Raw genomic sequence first — 12,824 nt, 5'->3', positions numbered from 1 at the left:
TGATTCGTGACCCTTGGCCTGAGATCATTTTTGACATTTGTCTGAGAGTGAACCATCACTTAAACATGGCTTACACAGTTTATCATGGAGCTAGCAGTGCAGCCTCCCTTTCTCTGTGCTTCCTACCTGTTCCACCTCTTGTTAGCAGCCTTATTGTTTTAATAGTTAATGCTTGCTTATATTGCATTTAGTCAGCCCTAGGAATATGTGATAATAATGATAATAATAGTAATAATAATAATCAAAGTAAGCTTCCTGATAAAATAATGGATATATGAATGCTTGTTAGCCAGTAGCTCCAGTAGGCACCATGCTCCTGCTTGTGTAGTAATTGTGTCAGACTGCTGCTTGCTTGCTACTGATGATATGATGATATTGTTGTTGTTGTTGTACACACAAGGATGTTGTGATGCTGTTTGTATGATGTCCTCTAACGTATGTACCTTTTTTTGTTTTCTTTCCCGTTTTTTGCTTCTTTCCAACACACCCTCTCTCTCTCTCTCTCTCTCTCTCTCTCTCTTTACCACGCAACTCTCTCTCTGTCTATCTCTGTTTTTATTTCTTCTTTCTCACTGACCTCCCTCCGTCTGGCCGGGCAGGGTATCGGCCCTAGTGTCATGGCTCCGCTGCCCAAGCGGGCAGCCCTGGAGAAGGCCAACGGGGCCTCTGCCATGTTTAACACCGGCATGCTCCAGTACCAACAGGCCCTGGCCAGCATGCAGTTTCAGCAGCAGGCTGCTTTCCTCCCATCAGGTATGGCTCCCAAAGCAACCGCCACTCGTGCTCTGGCCACCTAGAGGATGCCTGGAGCAGTCTAACCTGGCTCCTGCTTGGCTGGGGTTGGGCACAGTGGTGTGGTAGATAGCAGCACAGAGCAGCTTGGTTGTGGACTATTGGTCAACTTCTGTGATTTTTTTGCGTCTTCACATAGATTTCATTCTAGTACAGTGACAGTCGAACATGTGTACCTCAGTGCAGTGCAGTTGAGAAGCTATGAATGCCTCAACAAATTTGTACATTATGCTTTGTATGGCACTGCATGGCCACTAGGTGCTAAGGATGGGTTAGAATGCCTTTCTGCCTACTAACTGCTTTGATATAACTTCATGTAGCTACATGCTCCTCCTAGTACATGCGGGCTGAATGAGTAATGCGGATGTTTGTTAGAGAAAGGACAGAACTTGTTCCTAGTTTGTCAGATTAAAATGGCCGGATCACTCCTACTCTGATGAGATACCAGTGGGGCTTTGGCTTGGGCTGGGACGAACGGGGCTGGTTGGGCTGGTATCTTGCGCCTCTGTTTGGCAGCAAGCAGCAGGCTGCAGAGTCTGGCTTCTGTACACGTCTGCTGTTCTCCTCACTTCTGTCTAGAGTGTGTATATAATGTTTAATACTTGATAGTTACAGTCACAATCGCACTATCACCCATGTTGTATTACACATTCATATGCAGTGCACTTCAGACAAAAGTTTAGATTCACTCTCTCATTTGATTAACAGATTGCCTTACGATGAGTTCGCCACTTCGCCTTTTCAAATCACTGATGACTGTGTCCAAGAGATATTAACCTTTTTTTCCCACCTTATCTCTCCCCTCACTCTAACGAACCTTGTGATGGGCTGTTTTGATTACTCTTCCCTATCCAATCCACTTCCTGTTGCACTGCATGATGGGCAGGCTCAATATTGTGCATGACCCCTGCAGCCAGCGTTGGTAGGTTCCAGCTTTCCTTCTTCAGTTATCTGTAACCTCATGTCTGTGACTCGCACGTCATCAAAAATATAACCAACCTGTGAAGTTTACAGTATTGTGTTTACAGCAAGTTTCAGATTTTTCTATAAGATTTTGGTGACCTGAGAGCCACTGTTTTGGTTGCGTGGAGACTTTTTGTTATTTGAAACAAAATCAAAAGTCCACATAAGGAAAGACAAATGTTGTTACATTTAGATGTTGTCTATTACTTGTATGACAGCTGTTATTGTTCATAATATCAATTTAAGTGACCTTTACTTTGTTAATTTCTCTGTGTACACCTACTGTGTCGTACATTGCTTGACCACTCTCGTTCTCATGCTCGTTCTAAACTCGGCTTTTGGCTGGTCTAAACTGACACGTACTGAAACCCTTTTAAAACCATTTTAAAAAACTGGGGGAGTTCAAATTTAACCTTCCCCTTTATCTCCTCTGCCTTCATGACTCTATTCTTAACACTCATGTAGCAGCACTTTTATTAATGTGCTTTTTTTGTCGAACTTTTTAAAAGTTAGCTTTCATCTGGGGTTTACCAACAAAGTACAGCGCTGATCATTTTATTACTAATGATACACACAAATGTGGAAGTAAGTCGGTGCTGCCGCCACATCAAGTTCTCAAATCACAAGACCTCTTATCAGCGTCGGCAGAGGGAGGAAAGGGAACCAGTTAAATCGAATCCCTCTGTGACTGCCTCTCTCTCCTTCTCCTTCCCTCATTTGCCTGGTGTGTATGTGGCTACACTGCTCCTCTGTGTATTATTGCTTACATGATTTTCCCTCCAAAAAAGTTCCCATGATGCACGGTGGTACTCCAGCCACTGTGTCTGCAGCCACCACATCTGCCACAAGCGTTCCCTTCGCAACTGCCTCCACCAATCAGGTTTGCACCTCCACCGCCTCAACACCGCTCTCTCTCTCTCACTCTCTCTCTCTCTGTCTCTCTCTCTCTCTCTCTATCTCTCTCTATCTCTGTCTCTCTCTCTCTCTCTCTCTCTCTCTCTCTCTCACTCTGTCCCTTAATGCACCTGGACGATCTGGGGATGCTTGTGTCTTTCAGCGAGGGGTGGGTTGGGTAAAAGGCGGTACTCCCTCTTGTTGGCCTACACTAGAGTCCAACATGTGTACACATATCATACTGTGGCTAGTTTTAAAACATTTATGTCCATTTTTACGATAACTACAATTTTCATACATTTCATAGATGATCTATCTGTACTGCATTTAATGTTTGTCCTCATTGTAACCTCGATTTTTGTCCTTTCCCATTTTGAGGACTCTTCCCTATCAAAGTTGACTACCAACGAATACATGCAATTGGTATGTATGAGGTAGTTCTTTTTCACGTTTTTTTAGAGCCATTAGCACAGCTTGTGCAACAGTCGCTGTCTGTGCCCTTTGGTGCTTCGCTTTTTTTTTTCTTTTTTCGCTGCCGCTTCCAGCACGTAAAGCAAAGCTTTACCATTCTCCTCATGTTTTAAAGCTGGACATATTCATTGTTGAGGTCAGAGCAGTTCTAAAAACCAGCCTGTAAGATGTGCAATATTTCATGTGCAAGATGTGCAAGATTTCAGTTCTATTGATGGCATCTTGTCAGCAATTAGCTACACTGCACAATTTTATGATACCAATGAAAAGACGTATGAAAGTACAGGATGAATCATCATGTCACTAGGCTTGTCCAGGACCAGTTTTTCTGCATTTTACTGAGGTGTGCAGGTCAACAACATGGAGGACTTAGAATTGCATGGGGGAGCCACCTCACTGACAGTTTCCCTTTGCCCCCCTCATCTCACCCTTCCCTTCAATCCTCCTCTTCCTCTCCCTGCTGTCCAGAAGTGTCTTTTAATTCTTATTGACATGGCACGCCCGAGTGAATTTTGCCGCAACTGTTGCCAGATTGCTTTTTTCTATCGTGTCATCTTTTTCAGTAATGAACTCATCTAACTGCGAGAGGATGTGGTTATAATGCATTGATCTGTGTTTTGTGCTGTCGGCCAACGTCCACTTGAACGCTTTCCGTTTATGATGCTTCATTTGATCTCTGTCTGTTTTCTCCCCCCCTCCCGCAGATTCCAATAATATCTGCAGATCATCTGAGTAGTCACAAGTACTTGACTCAAATGTAGTTCCTCTCAAGAACAGTGAGTTCCTATTTCGATCCTCACATTCTCTCTATTCATTACAAAGTTTGTTTATCTTGTGTTGAATCATTTTAGCTCCAGTTTAAGAGGGTAATGTTTTTCTCAAGTGAGACCCGTCATGTCTTACAGATCAAATGAATGTGTGCTGGCACCGTCCAAGCCAAAAGAGTTCAGCCTTTATGTACATAACCTTCAGAATGTCAAGCAATGGGACAAGGAGGGTCTGCCATCTCTTAGCCGGTCCACGACGATGGTCTCATCACACGTGTAAACATCAAGGGTGCAACACATGATCTGTGCCATCTTCCCACATATCAACGTCAAGAAGACTTTGTTGTCAAATTCAACGTCCAGCCGAGAGAAGAGGATGTCTTGGTGCTGGGGTCAGTGTGTCTCTCCCTCTGTGGGAAACGTTCACATTACACCTCTGTGTCTGACTAAATCATAGCACTCAATTTGTTCTAATTATAATCATTACTGCACACACAGAAGGTCAAGAGCGTGGTTGCATAAAGCAACATCCAGTGCTGGTACGTTATCAGACCAAGATTTTTCTTTCCTTTTTTATTTGTTCTGCTTTATTTTTTTTTAAATTGATAGCCATATTTCATAGTTTACAAGTGAAATGCAAACGTGCACCTTGAATTTGAATTGAAATCTGAAAGGCACAATGATTTTAACAGGAATTTTATTCGCCAAAAGAATAAGGCATGTACAGTATTGTGTTTTTACGGCTACTATAGTGAAACTAGATGTTGAAATGAGGGTCTTGGACATATGAATGTTCTGGGTAAACCAACATACCTGTGTACCTTGAAAGCACAGCCAGGCTAGCTTTTCTCACCTTGTCATGTGCCATCAAGGCCATACAGCTAAAACCAGAGTGTTATCTCAGCAGTGTTATTTGTTTACCGAAGGTAAAAGTTTTGTATGGCTCTTTTTGTATTGTTTTGTTTTCAGAATCTCCATTGCGAGTGTTTTGTTTTTTTTTACTTTTCTCTAATTTCTCTAATTAATCAGTTTTAGAAGTGGGGTTGTCGCCATTTTTTTAGATTTTGATTTAGATGTTTTTTCTTTTAAAATCAAAAATGGAGGGTTTTTCTAAAGTTTGTCATACCTCTTTTCATAGATTAGTGTTGTTTTTGTTTGTTGGGATTAAGTTGTTGCTCAAGTCCATTGACTCTAAAGCCTGGTGAAGTAGAGGGTGTAGCTTCAATTGACAGCGTGTTACCTTGTTCCCCCTCTTTTAAAGAGGAGCGACTCTAAAACTGTGTCTCCAAGAAGCACTGTTGAGCCACGTGTTGATGGGAATTAAAAACCAACAGTGGGAATAGAAAAACAACAGACGTGGAGGTCTATTAGGTCATTTAAACCGCATGTGCACTTGAATGATTGTTTGTCTAGTCACCCTGTTTTAATTCACCAACCCATCCCGAGTGAACTTTCACTTTTGAGGACGTACAGCACATTATGTGTTTGTCCTTCCAAGCAAAACGTGAAGGTTCCCGTTCATGTGCAGCTCCGACTGCAGAAACCAAAGCACAGTTTTTCTCGTATCGTATTCACAAAGGAGTATAGAAGCATCCCTCAAGAGGAATTAAGGAAACAGGTTTATCATCTTTCATCCATCTGATCACTTCTTTTTTTGTTTTCACTGAGGTGTGTAGTGTGTCTTTACCGATTGTATGTACCTAACAAAGCCTTAGATTACAATTAATGGGTCCCAGCCCAATCAAATGTACTTTCAATCACCATGCAGGTAAAGAACACCAATGATGTTTTATAAATCTCTCACATGCCGCTTATGATCTTTTATTTTGTTCTTTCTCTCTATGTAAAAGTAACAATTACTCTCTTAAATTTCATTGAACTTATGTGTTATGTACTACTTAAGGATTTGAATCTATTTGAGGTATGTAGTTGTAGATTTTTCTTTTTTTGCCTTACTATATATTACTTGACAACATTGATATAGCCGTTGTAGATTTTGAGGTAGTATGACATTCATAACTTTTTCAAACCATATAAATGATAATGTATTGAGTCAGTTTTAAATATTCACTTCATTCATATAGCTGGACGTCTTTTTCAGTTGATGTTACATTATCAGTTAATTTTGTCGATGAAAGTCTTTTTTGATACAAGGAATGAGATCAATTAATTTGCTGTCACTGCAGCATCTCTGAATAGACATAAAAAAAAAACTGTTTTAACCGACTTAAATTTTCCTTGTAACATGTCAAGATCACGTTTGAAAATATATTGTACTGAAATATAGATTGTCCATGTTTTAGAGTAAAAATTATTTTCTACTGTATCCATTTCAAAAAGATATGTACTTTTGTTTGAATATTTCTTAAGTTTGCCCTGAATGTCAGGCCAAAACGAGCAGTGAGATTGACGGGTGTTTGGATGTTTGGTGGATAGTGAGATTAGGAGCGAGAAAGCAAAGACTCCTCCAGACGGGAGAAGTCAGACATGCTGCAGATGATGAGTTCTAACCTAAGGGACGAAGGTTGACTTTTTGCACTTCTGTATATAGTCAAATGAACAGAGAAAAAAATGTGTATCATATTGAGATATTATTTTGAATAAAAAAAAGATCTATAATTATAAGGAATTTTGCTAGATTAATTTAAATTCTTAAATTAGAAGACCAGCTAAAAAAAATTGCTTGCAAAGAAGGGCACTAGTTTCTTGGCCAATGCATTCAGAGAAAGCTATGCGCTTTTTGTCTTATTTTATCAGTGGCTAGTATTGCCAGGGAATGTTGTAGGGGAATAGATATCCCCATGTCATGCTAACTCCACCCCTCCTGTAGGATGACATATCCAATAATGTCCATATATCATTTGTTGGACTTGGTCATGCAGTATTGCAGCTCCCATGGTACAGTTGATACATAAAACACACAAATTTTGTATTCTATTATAGTTTGATTTGACTGCATGTAAAAGTACAAACATGTAAACAAAAGAAACTGCGTAGTTATGTAAAGAAAGGTAACACATTCAGATTACAGAATACACAGTAATATGTTTTTTCTTTTCAAATTATACATACAGTAGATAACATCCACAGTGGGGAGAAATAATACTTCAAAAACAAGTCATCTTACTCTTGTGTGATAAAATATTTTCCAGCAAACATGTTATTTAAAGAACGATAAAATATTAGCACTCATCCACCCCAGATACTTTCTCATAGCCATGTAATTAGAGCGGACATTGACTCATGGGAAGTTGTTCCTGCTATCACAGCTGTGCGCTCAGCAGGTGAAGGCTCACCACACCAAATGCATATTTGGCAAATTAGTCTTTGAAATGAATGTAACAGTCACCGGTCTACGTGTTTCTGACTTGAGGCTGCTGTATAGTCGCTACAGAACCAAAGCACCATTTTCTCCAAACCTGATGTTCAGTCTCCTGGCTGGAGCCGAGGTTTCTCTTCCCTGCTGAGGGCACATGCACGCTTTGACTGCTTTTTACTTGTAAGTGCAACCACCGATTACGTATTTGCTAACAGTTGCCACACAATAATGTACTATTCTGACTTCAGATTTGTTTATGCACATTTTATTGTTGCCATAATTGACTCTTGCTGTATGGATGAAAAAAATCTGAATAAACAATATTTGATTTGCTCATGCAACAGCTATGTGGTCACTGCCTCTGTGTGTCCTGGGTATACTGTGGTTTACACACTGGACGTTTCAGCGAATGCTTTAGATATTCACAGGAATGTGTTGTATGTACTGCAGGTCCACATGCGAGTATTTATTTCCCATCATGCTTTGGCCCAAGTCATACATGAAGGGGACGATCTAGGACAGTGTACTTGATAGTGTCTCTGAACTTCAACCTCATGAACTATTATCGTCACTTTGATGCTTCAGTGTCAGCAAGACTGGAGCAGCTCCACAGAGACTGATGTGTGGCAGATGTGCAAGGTTAATCTGACAGCACTCCGGGCGTTTTAATGAGATTGTGTGCATTATCTGGGTCAGAACTGATGATAAAAAAAAAAAAAAAAAAAAAAAAACTTAGATGAACTCACAGGATGCCTCCCACAGGGTTCACGGGTATCTTACAGTCTGCAATCGAAACGTGAACAAAAGTAGTAAAATTCCAAACACAAAAACCTGCTTTTACTCCCAAATTGATTGACAGGTTTTCTGATACAAGTACTGAAACAAAAATTAAATTGTCATGGTTTGTTTTCAGTTAACATAAGTAGAGAAACAACTACATTTGCATCCATAACTCAACAATTACAAGATTATCACAACAGATAAAGAATAAATGACAGAAACCTCCTCCTGCTGTAGAGAAGAATAATCAGATTAGATTTGGGGCTACATTCAGATGTTTATCAGAAAAAGAAAAAACATAACAAAACATAACATTCTTTCGTCTGCAACTATTTGTTTTACTTCTTTTTTCCATCTTACCTGCTGGGGACACAACAGGGACGTGCCATTTGGAAACTCTCAACAGAGAACTTTATTACGAAATACCTACATACAATCTCTTAAAACAAAGATAAAGACAGAAAGAATAGATTTAAAAAAGTAAGATTATAAGATAATCAAGATTTTAGATATTATGGACATTTTCTCTTTAATATTTCATTCACAAAAAAAGAAAAAACCACCCATGTCATGAGTGGAAGTATTTTAATGTACAAATTAAAGGTACTTGTACTTGAGTGTTTCTGTTTCATCCTAATTTTATTTTATAATTAGACTCCTATTAGACAGATATTTTTACACTTTACACACAGAATACATGATGAGCTTATTAAAAGAACATGATGCATGGTCAAAGAATAAACAATCCAATAGTGAAATAAATTAGTTCAACCTGAAACAACTTCAGCAGCAAAATGCTACATTCTGCACACATTCATGCATCAGTAACAACCGTAGGTGGAAGAAATACACAGATCCTGTAGCAATTAGCAACACCACCGTACAGAAATACTCTGTTACAGGTAAAAGTCATGCAATTTTACTTAAGTAACAAAACAACAGCATTAACATCAAAATATACTTAAACTAACAAGTACTCATCATGCAAAATGGACCATTGCAGAAAATGTATATTAGAAATGGACTGTATTTGTATAGCATCTTTCTGGTCTTTTAAACCACTCAAAGCTCTTTAATGTTACATTCACCCTTTCATACATCGATGACAGGGGCTACCTGCTCATCACTTGGAGACTAACCACCACAGCTCATCACAGCTTCACGAGCAACTTGGGGTTCAGTATCTTGTCCAAGGATACTTCAGTATGGAGACTAAAGAAACCAGGAATCCAACCGCTGATGTTACCCTTAGCGGACGACTGTTGAACATGATCACCACATTATGCTGATCCATGAATGCAGGGCCGTGCACAGACCTTTGGAGGGGCAGGTGCTCACAGTTAAAAAGGGCCACATGCAGTAGGCAGGTTGTTGACTTTTTTGGGCAGCACCAATCCCCCTCATCACCGAGCGTTGCAGCAATCATGCCACAGGTAAAAGGGCACATGACAAAACGGTACTTTGGACATTAAGGTGCAGGTGTTCAAGCACCCTCTGCACCTTTAAGGTTGGTGAAGGCCACAAATTATTACCCTTTCATATACTCAATAAGATGAATAAGGTTTTATCTTAATAATAGTACATTGTTTTTTTTTATTTGTGGGCTATGTTTTGTCTGATAAGTATAAATCTGTAAAGTAACATAAGTTATTGAATACATTTGGTGGAGTAACAAATACAATAATTTGCCTTTGTGATGCAATGAAGTAAAATGATGAAGTAGATTTTAAAAAAAAGTAAAAGTACTTCATCACTTTCCACCACTGGCGATACAAATCTAACAGTGTAATGTTTAATAACCACAGGAGCCATTTCTCTGCATCATGAGAACTAGTTTTAATACTTTTACCTACAGATGTTCTCAGAGCAGGACTTTACTTGTGATGGAGTACTGTTACAGTGCAGTACTGTTACTTTTACTCAGGCACAGGATGTGTAGACTCCCTCCACCACTGGAGGATAAGCAGGCTGACACATGTGCCACTTGAATAATGAGTTAATGGGTGACCTCATTAGCATAGCTCCATGCCTGTGTTTAATCATAATTACAAGGACAGTGGGGCAGCTCTTGTTGAGAGCAATGACCGTGAGTGTGTGTTAGTGTGTGTGTGTGTGTGTGTGTGTGTGTGTGTGTGTGTGTGTGTGTGTGTGTGTGAGGGGTCATGCACACTAGGCCACAGTCATGCACACGCCTGCAGCGTCTGCGTGGTCATCTGACGGCTCTGGCTCTCCGGGTTTCGGGTGGCGGCTCCTTTAAGAAAACGGAACTGAGCGTGTGCGTTTGACGCGCTGAGGATGTGGGCAGGAAACGCCGCGCAAGAGGGGAGAGAAACGATCACGCTTCCCAGCAGCGTTGCACAATACAGCGCGACCAAAATGCGCTTTAATTCACCACGCTGATGTCCAGGAGCGGCCATTCTCCTCGGATCTCTCACAGCGGGCTCGGAGGATTTGCCGGCGTGGGATCCGACTGCTATCCGAGCGAGAGGGCACCCTTCCCAGCCTGCTCGGTTTGAAAACATCGGGGCTGGTCAGCGGGTGGGAGAGAGCAGGCTTCGTCGCGGAAAAAAAAAAAAAAAAAAGGAGGTGTCTGCCTTTTTTTTCCTCCTCTCCTCTCCCCACAGGCATGAGGGAGTACAAAGTGGTTGTTTTGGGGTCGGGCGGAGTCGGCAAATCCGCGCTGACCGTCCAGTTCGTGACGGGCTCCTTCATCGAGAAGTACGACCCCACGATAGAGGATTTCTACAGGAAGGAGATCGAGGTGGACTCGTCCCCGTCCGTGCTGGAGATCCTGGACACGGCGGGGACCGAGCAGTTCGCCTCCATGCGAGACCTGTACATCAAGAACGGGCAGGGCTTTATTTTGGTCTACAGCCTGGTGAACCAGCAGAGCTTCCAGGACATCAAGCCGATGAGGGACCAGATCATCCGGGTGAAGAGATACGAGAGGGTGCCCATGATCCTGGTGGGAAACAAGGTGGACCTGGAGGGGGAGAGAGAGGTGTCCTCCGGGGAAGGAAAGGCGCTGGCCCAGGACTGGAGCTGTCCCTTCATGGAAACATCAGCCAAAAATAAAGGATCAGTCGATGAACTGTTTGCAGAGATAGTCAGACAGATGAACTACTCCACTGTTCCCAGTGGTGGGGACCAGTGCTGCTCCTGTGTCCTGCTCTAAAAACAACAACAACAACATACAGAAACAGTGCATCCGGGCTATAATTGAGCTTTTAACTTGTCCTGCAGGCTTGTTACAAAACTACTCTCTCTCCTCACACTGTTGTCTTATTGTTGCACACAAACAAAAATCGACCACGACAACAATCGATTATGTATTATAGTCTGGAAAAGTGTTTACATGACAAAGTACTTGAATGTTTTGGGATTTTTTATAGCTTTGTATATGACACTTCTCTGGAAATGTGCCTCAATGGGAATGTCTTATTGTGAAACCTAAGAGACACCCGTTTTCTGGTTGGTTTTTCTTTCTTCTTTTTTTTTGTGGTTTTATTTGTTGAGTTGTAATGTTACATCTTCTGGGCTGGGTCCATCTGTCTTGGAGTGGTGGTGGTGGTGGTGGTCGGGGGTTGTGGCAAATCCCAAGCAGAGCTGGGATTGGTCACCTTTCAGGAGACCTGAAAGTGCTTAAGACGCATCATGAACGCATCAATCACCGCTCAAGCCTTGCACGGGTTACTCAAATCTGATCTCCGCATTTAATTTCCCCAGAAGGTCAAGTGTGATCCAAGAGGCACAGACCCACCCACTTATACTGTATTTGAAGCTGTGGACTGTGGTGGAGTTGTGTTTCGCCTGAGTATTTTTATTTTCTTTTGCTTTTTTTTTTTTTTTTTCCCCTCTCCGGTCTGGTGAAAGTGGATTTATCATGGAACTTGCACTTAGCTGACGGTGTCCCTCCTCAGTGTGCACAAACGAGGACCTTAGTGCATTGCTGTCGCTGCATGGGGAACGCCACGGCCCCATGTCAAGTGCCTTCCCTAAGAAAAAAAAAACCCCTGTGACTGTGCCAACTGATGAGCTCTACTTCCTCTGCAGTGCGTCTTGATGGCAATCAGAACTGTTTAGCAGTTTTCAATATGCGTTCTAGTTTTGTTTGGTGTTTAAAGTCAGAAACCTCTTCCTGTTTTACTGTCAGGAAGCTAAGCTTGGAGCACACCTGCTGTTTCAGGGTCAGATTCAGGCCGTTTCTCGAGGTACTAGTCCAACAAGAACAACAGAGTAACTTTAACCTACTAGGATTTTGGTTCAGTGAATGGCAAGCCATGTTTGTCTGTATTATCTAGAGTTTTTTTTTTTTTCCTTTTCTAAAAATGTGACATTTTTGACTTACCGTAATTGTAATTCTCCCTTTGGATAAATCTGCCATCCACCTGTCAGTTTAAAAGACTTGTAATACAAATCGCATTTTACGTAACGCTGTGTGCTGTGCTTGTCTCTGCTGATGACATAAAGTGTCTACGTTTTACTGTAGGGGTATTTTATTGTCCCTGTAAACAATTTTAGTACAGAATTAAGTGGCCACCAACCAATGTTCAATATATCAGTTAATACTTTGAGCGACATTTGAAGGAAACAACGAGCTGCTTTTCTCTGTTTTTATTTCATTTCAAACTGGATATGTTGAGGTGTTGGAACACTGGTTGCACAAAACAAGTAATTTTAAGACGTCACCTTGTTGTCTGAGCACTTGAAATGTTTCTCATACACAAATCGATCCAAAAATAGATAAAGTTATCAGTTGCAGGCTTTCCAAACTGTTCCAAACTTTTGTGGTAATCAGACATCATGTGGTTATAGATGTGGCACTAGATGCCATAGTA

The 12,824-nt window shown here is 41.2% G+C and overlaps 2 protein-coding genes across 25 annotated transcripts in view; both read left to right on the top strand.

Annotated features, from left to right (window-relative positions):
- Nucleotides 1-7,549, top strand: part of mbnl1 (muscleblind-like splicing regulator 1) — a 39,278-nt gene extending 31,729 nt beyond the window's left edge. For 7 of the 24 annotated variants that reach the window (XM_070845012.1, XM_070844989.1, XM_070844988.1 and 4 more), the window contains 6 exons: nt 600-753; nt 1,679-1,714; nt 2,544-2,635; nt 3,028-3,072; nt 3,825-3,896; nt 4,026-7,549. In XM_070845012.1, the coding sequence (XP_070701113.1) occupies nt 600-753; nt 1,679-1,714; nt 2,544-2,635; nt 3,028-3,072; nt 3,825-3,881 (384 nt within the window). In that variant the 3' untranslated portion in view covers nt 3,882-3,896; nt 4,026-7,549. The remainder of the gene's footprint in view (nt 1-599; nt 754-1,678; nt 1,715-2,543; nt 2,636-3,027; nt 3,073-3,824; nt 3,897-4,025) is intronic. The other 17 variants (XM_070845006.1, XM_070844997.1, XM_070845000.1 and 14 more) reach the window with 6 other exon arrangements.
- A 2,745-nt stretch (nt 7,550-10,294) lies between these two features.
- On the top strand, nt 10,295-12,469 carry LOC139214386 (ras-related protein Rap-2b-like). Its single transcript, XM_070845229.1, has one exon. The coding sequence runs from the start codon at nt 10,613-10,615 to the stop codon at nt 11,159-11,161; it is 549 nt and encodes a 182-aa protein (XP_070701330.1). The 5' UTR covers nt 10,295-10,612; the 3' UTR covers nt 11,162-12,469.
- The last annotated feature ends 355 nt before the right edge of the window (nt 12,470-12,824 follow it).

This window comes from Pempheris klunzingeri, chromosome 15 (genome assembly GCF_042242105.1).
Source record: "Pempheris klunzingeri isolate RE-2024b chromosome 15, fPemKlu1.hap1, whole genome shotgun sequence".
Classification (NCBI taxonomy): Eukaryota; Metazoa; Chordata; class Actinopteri; order Acropomatiformes; family Pempheridae; genus Pempheris; species Pempheris klunzingeri.
Note: the sequence above shows the minus strand (reverse complement) of the source record. Positions and strands in the feature narration are given on the sequence as shown.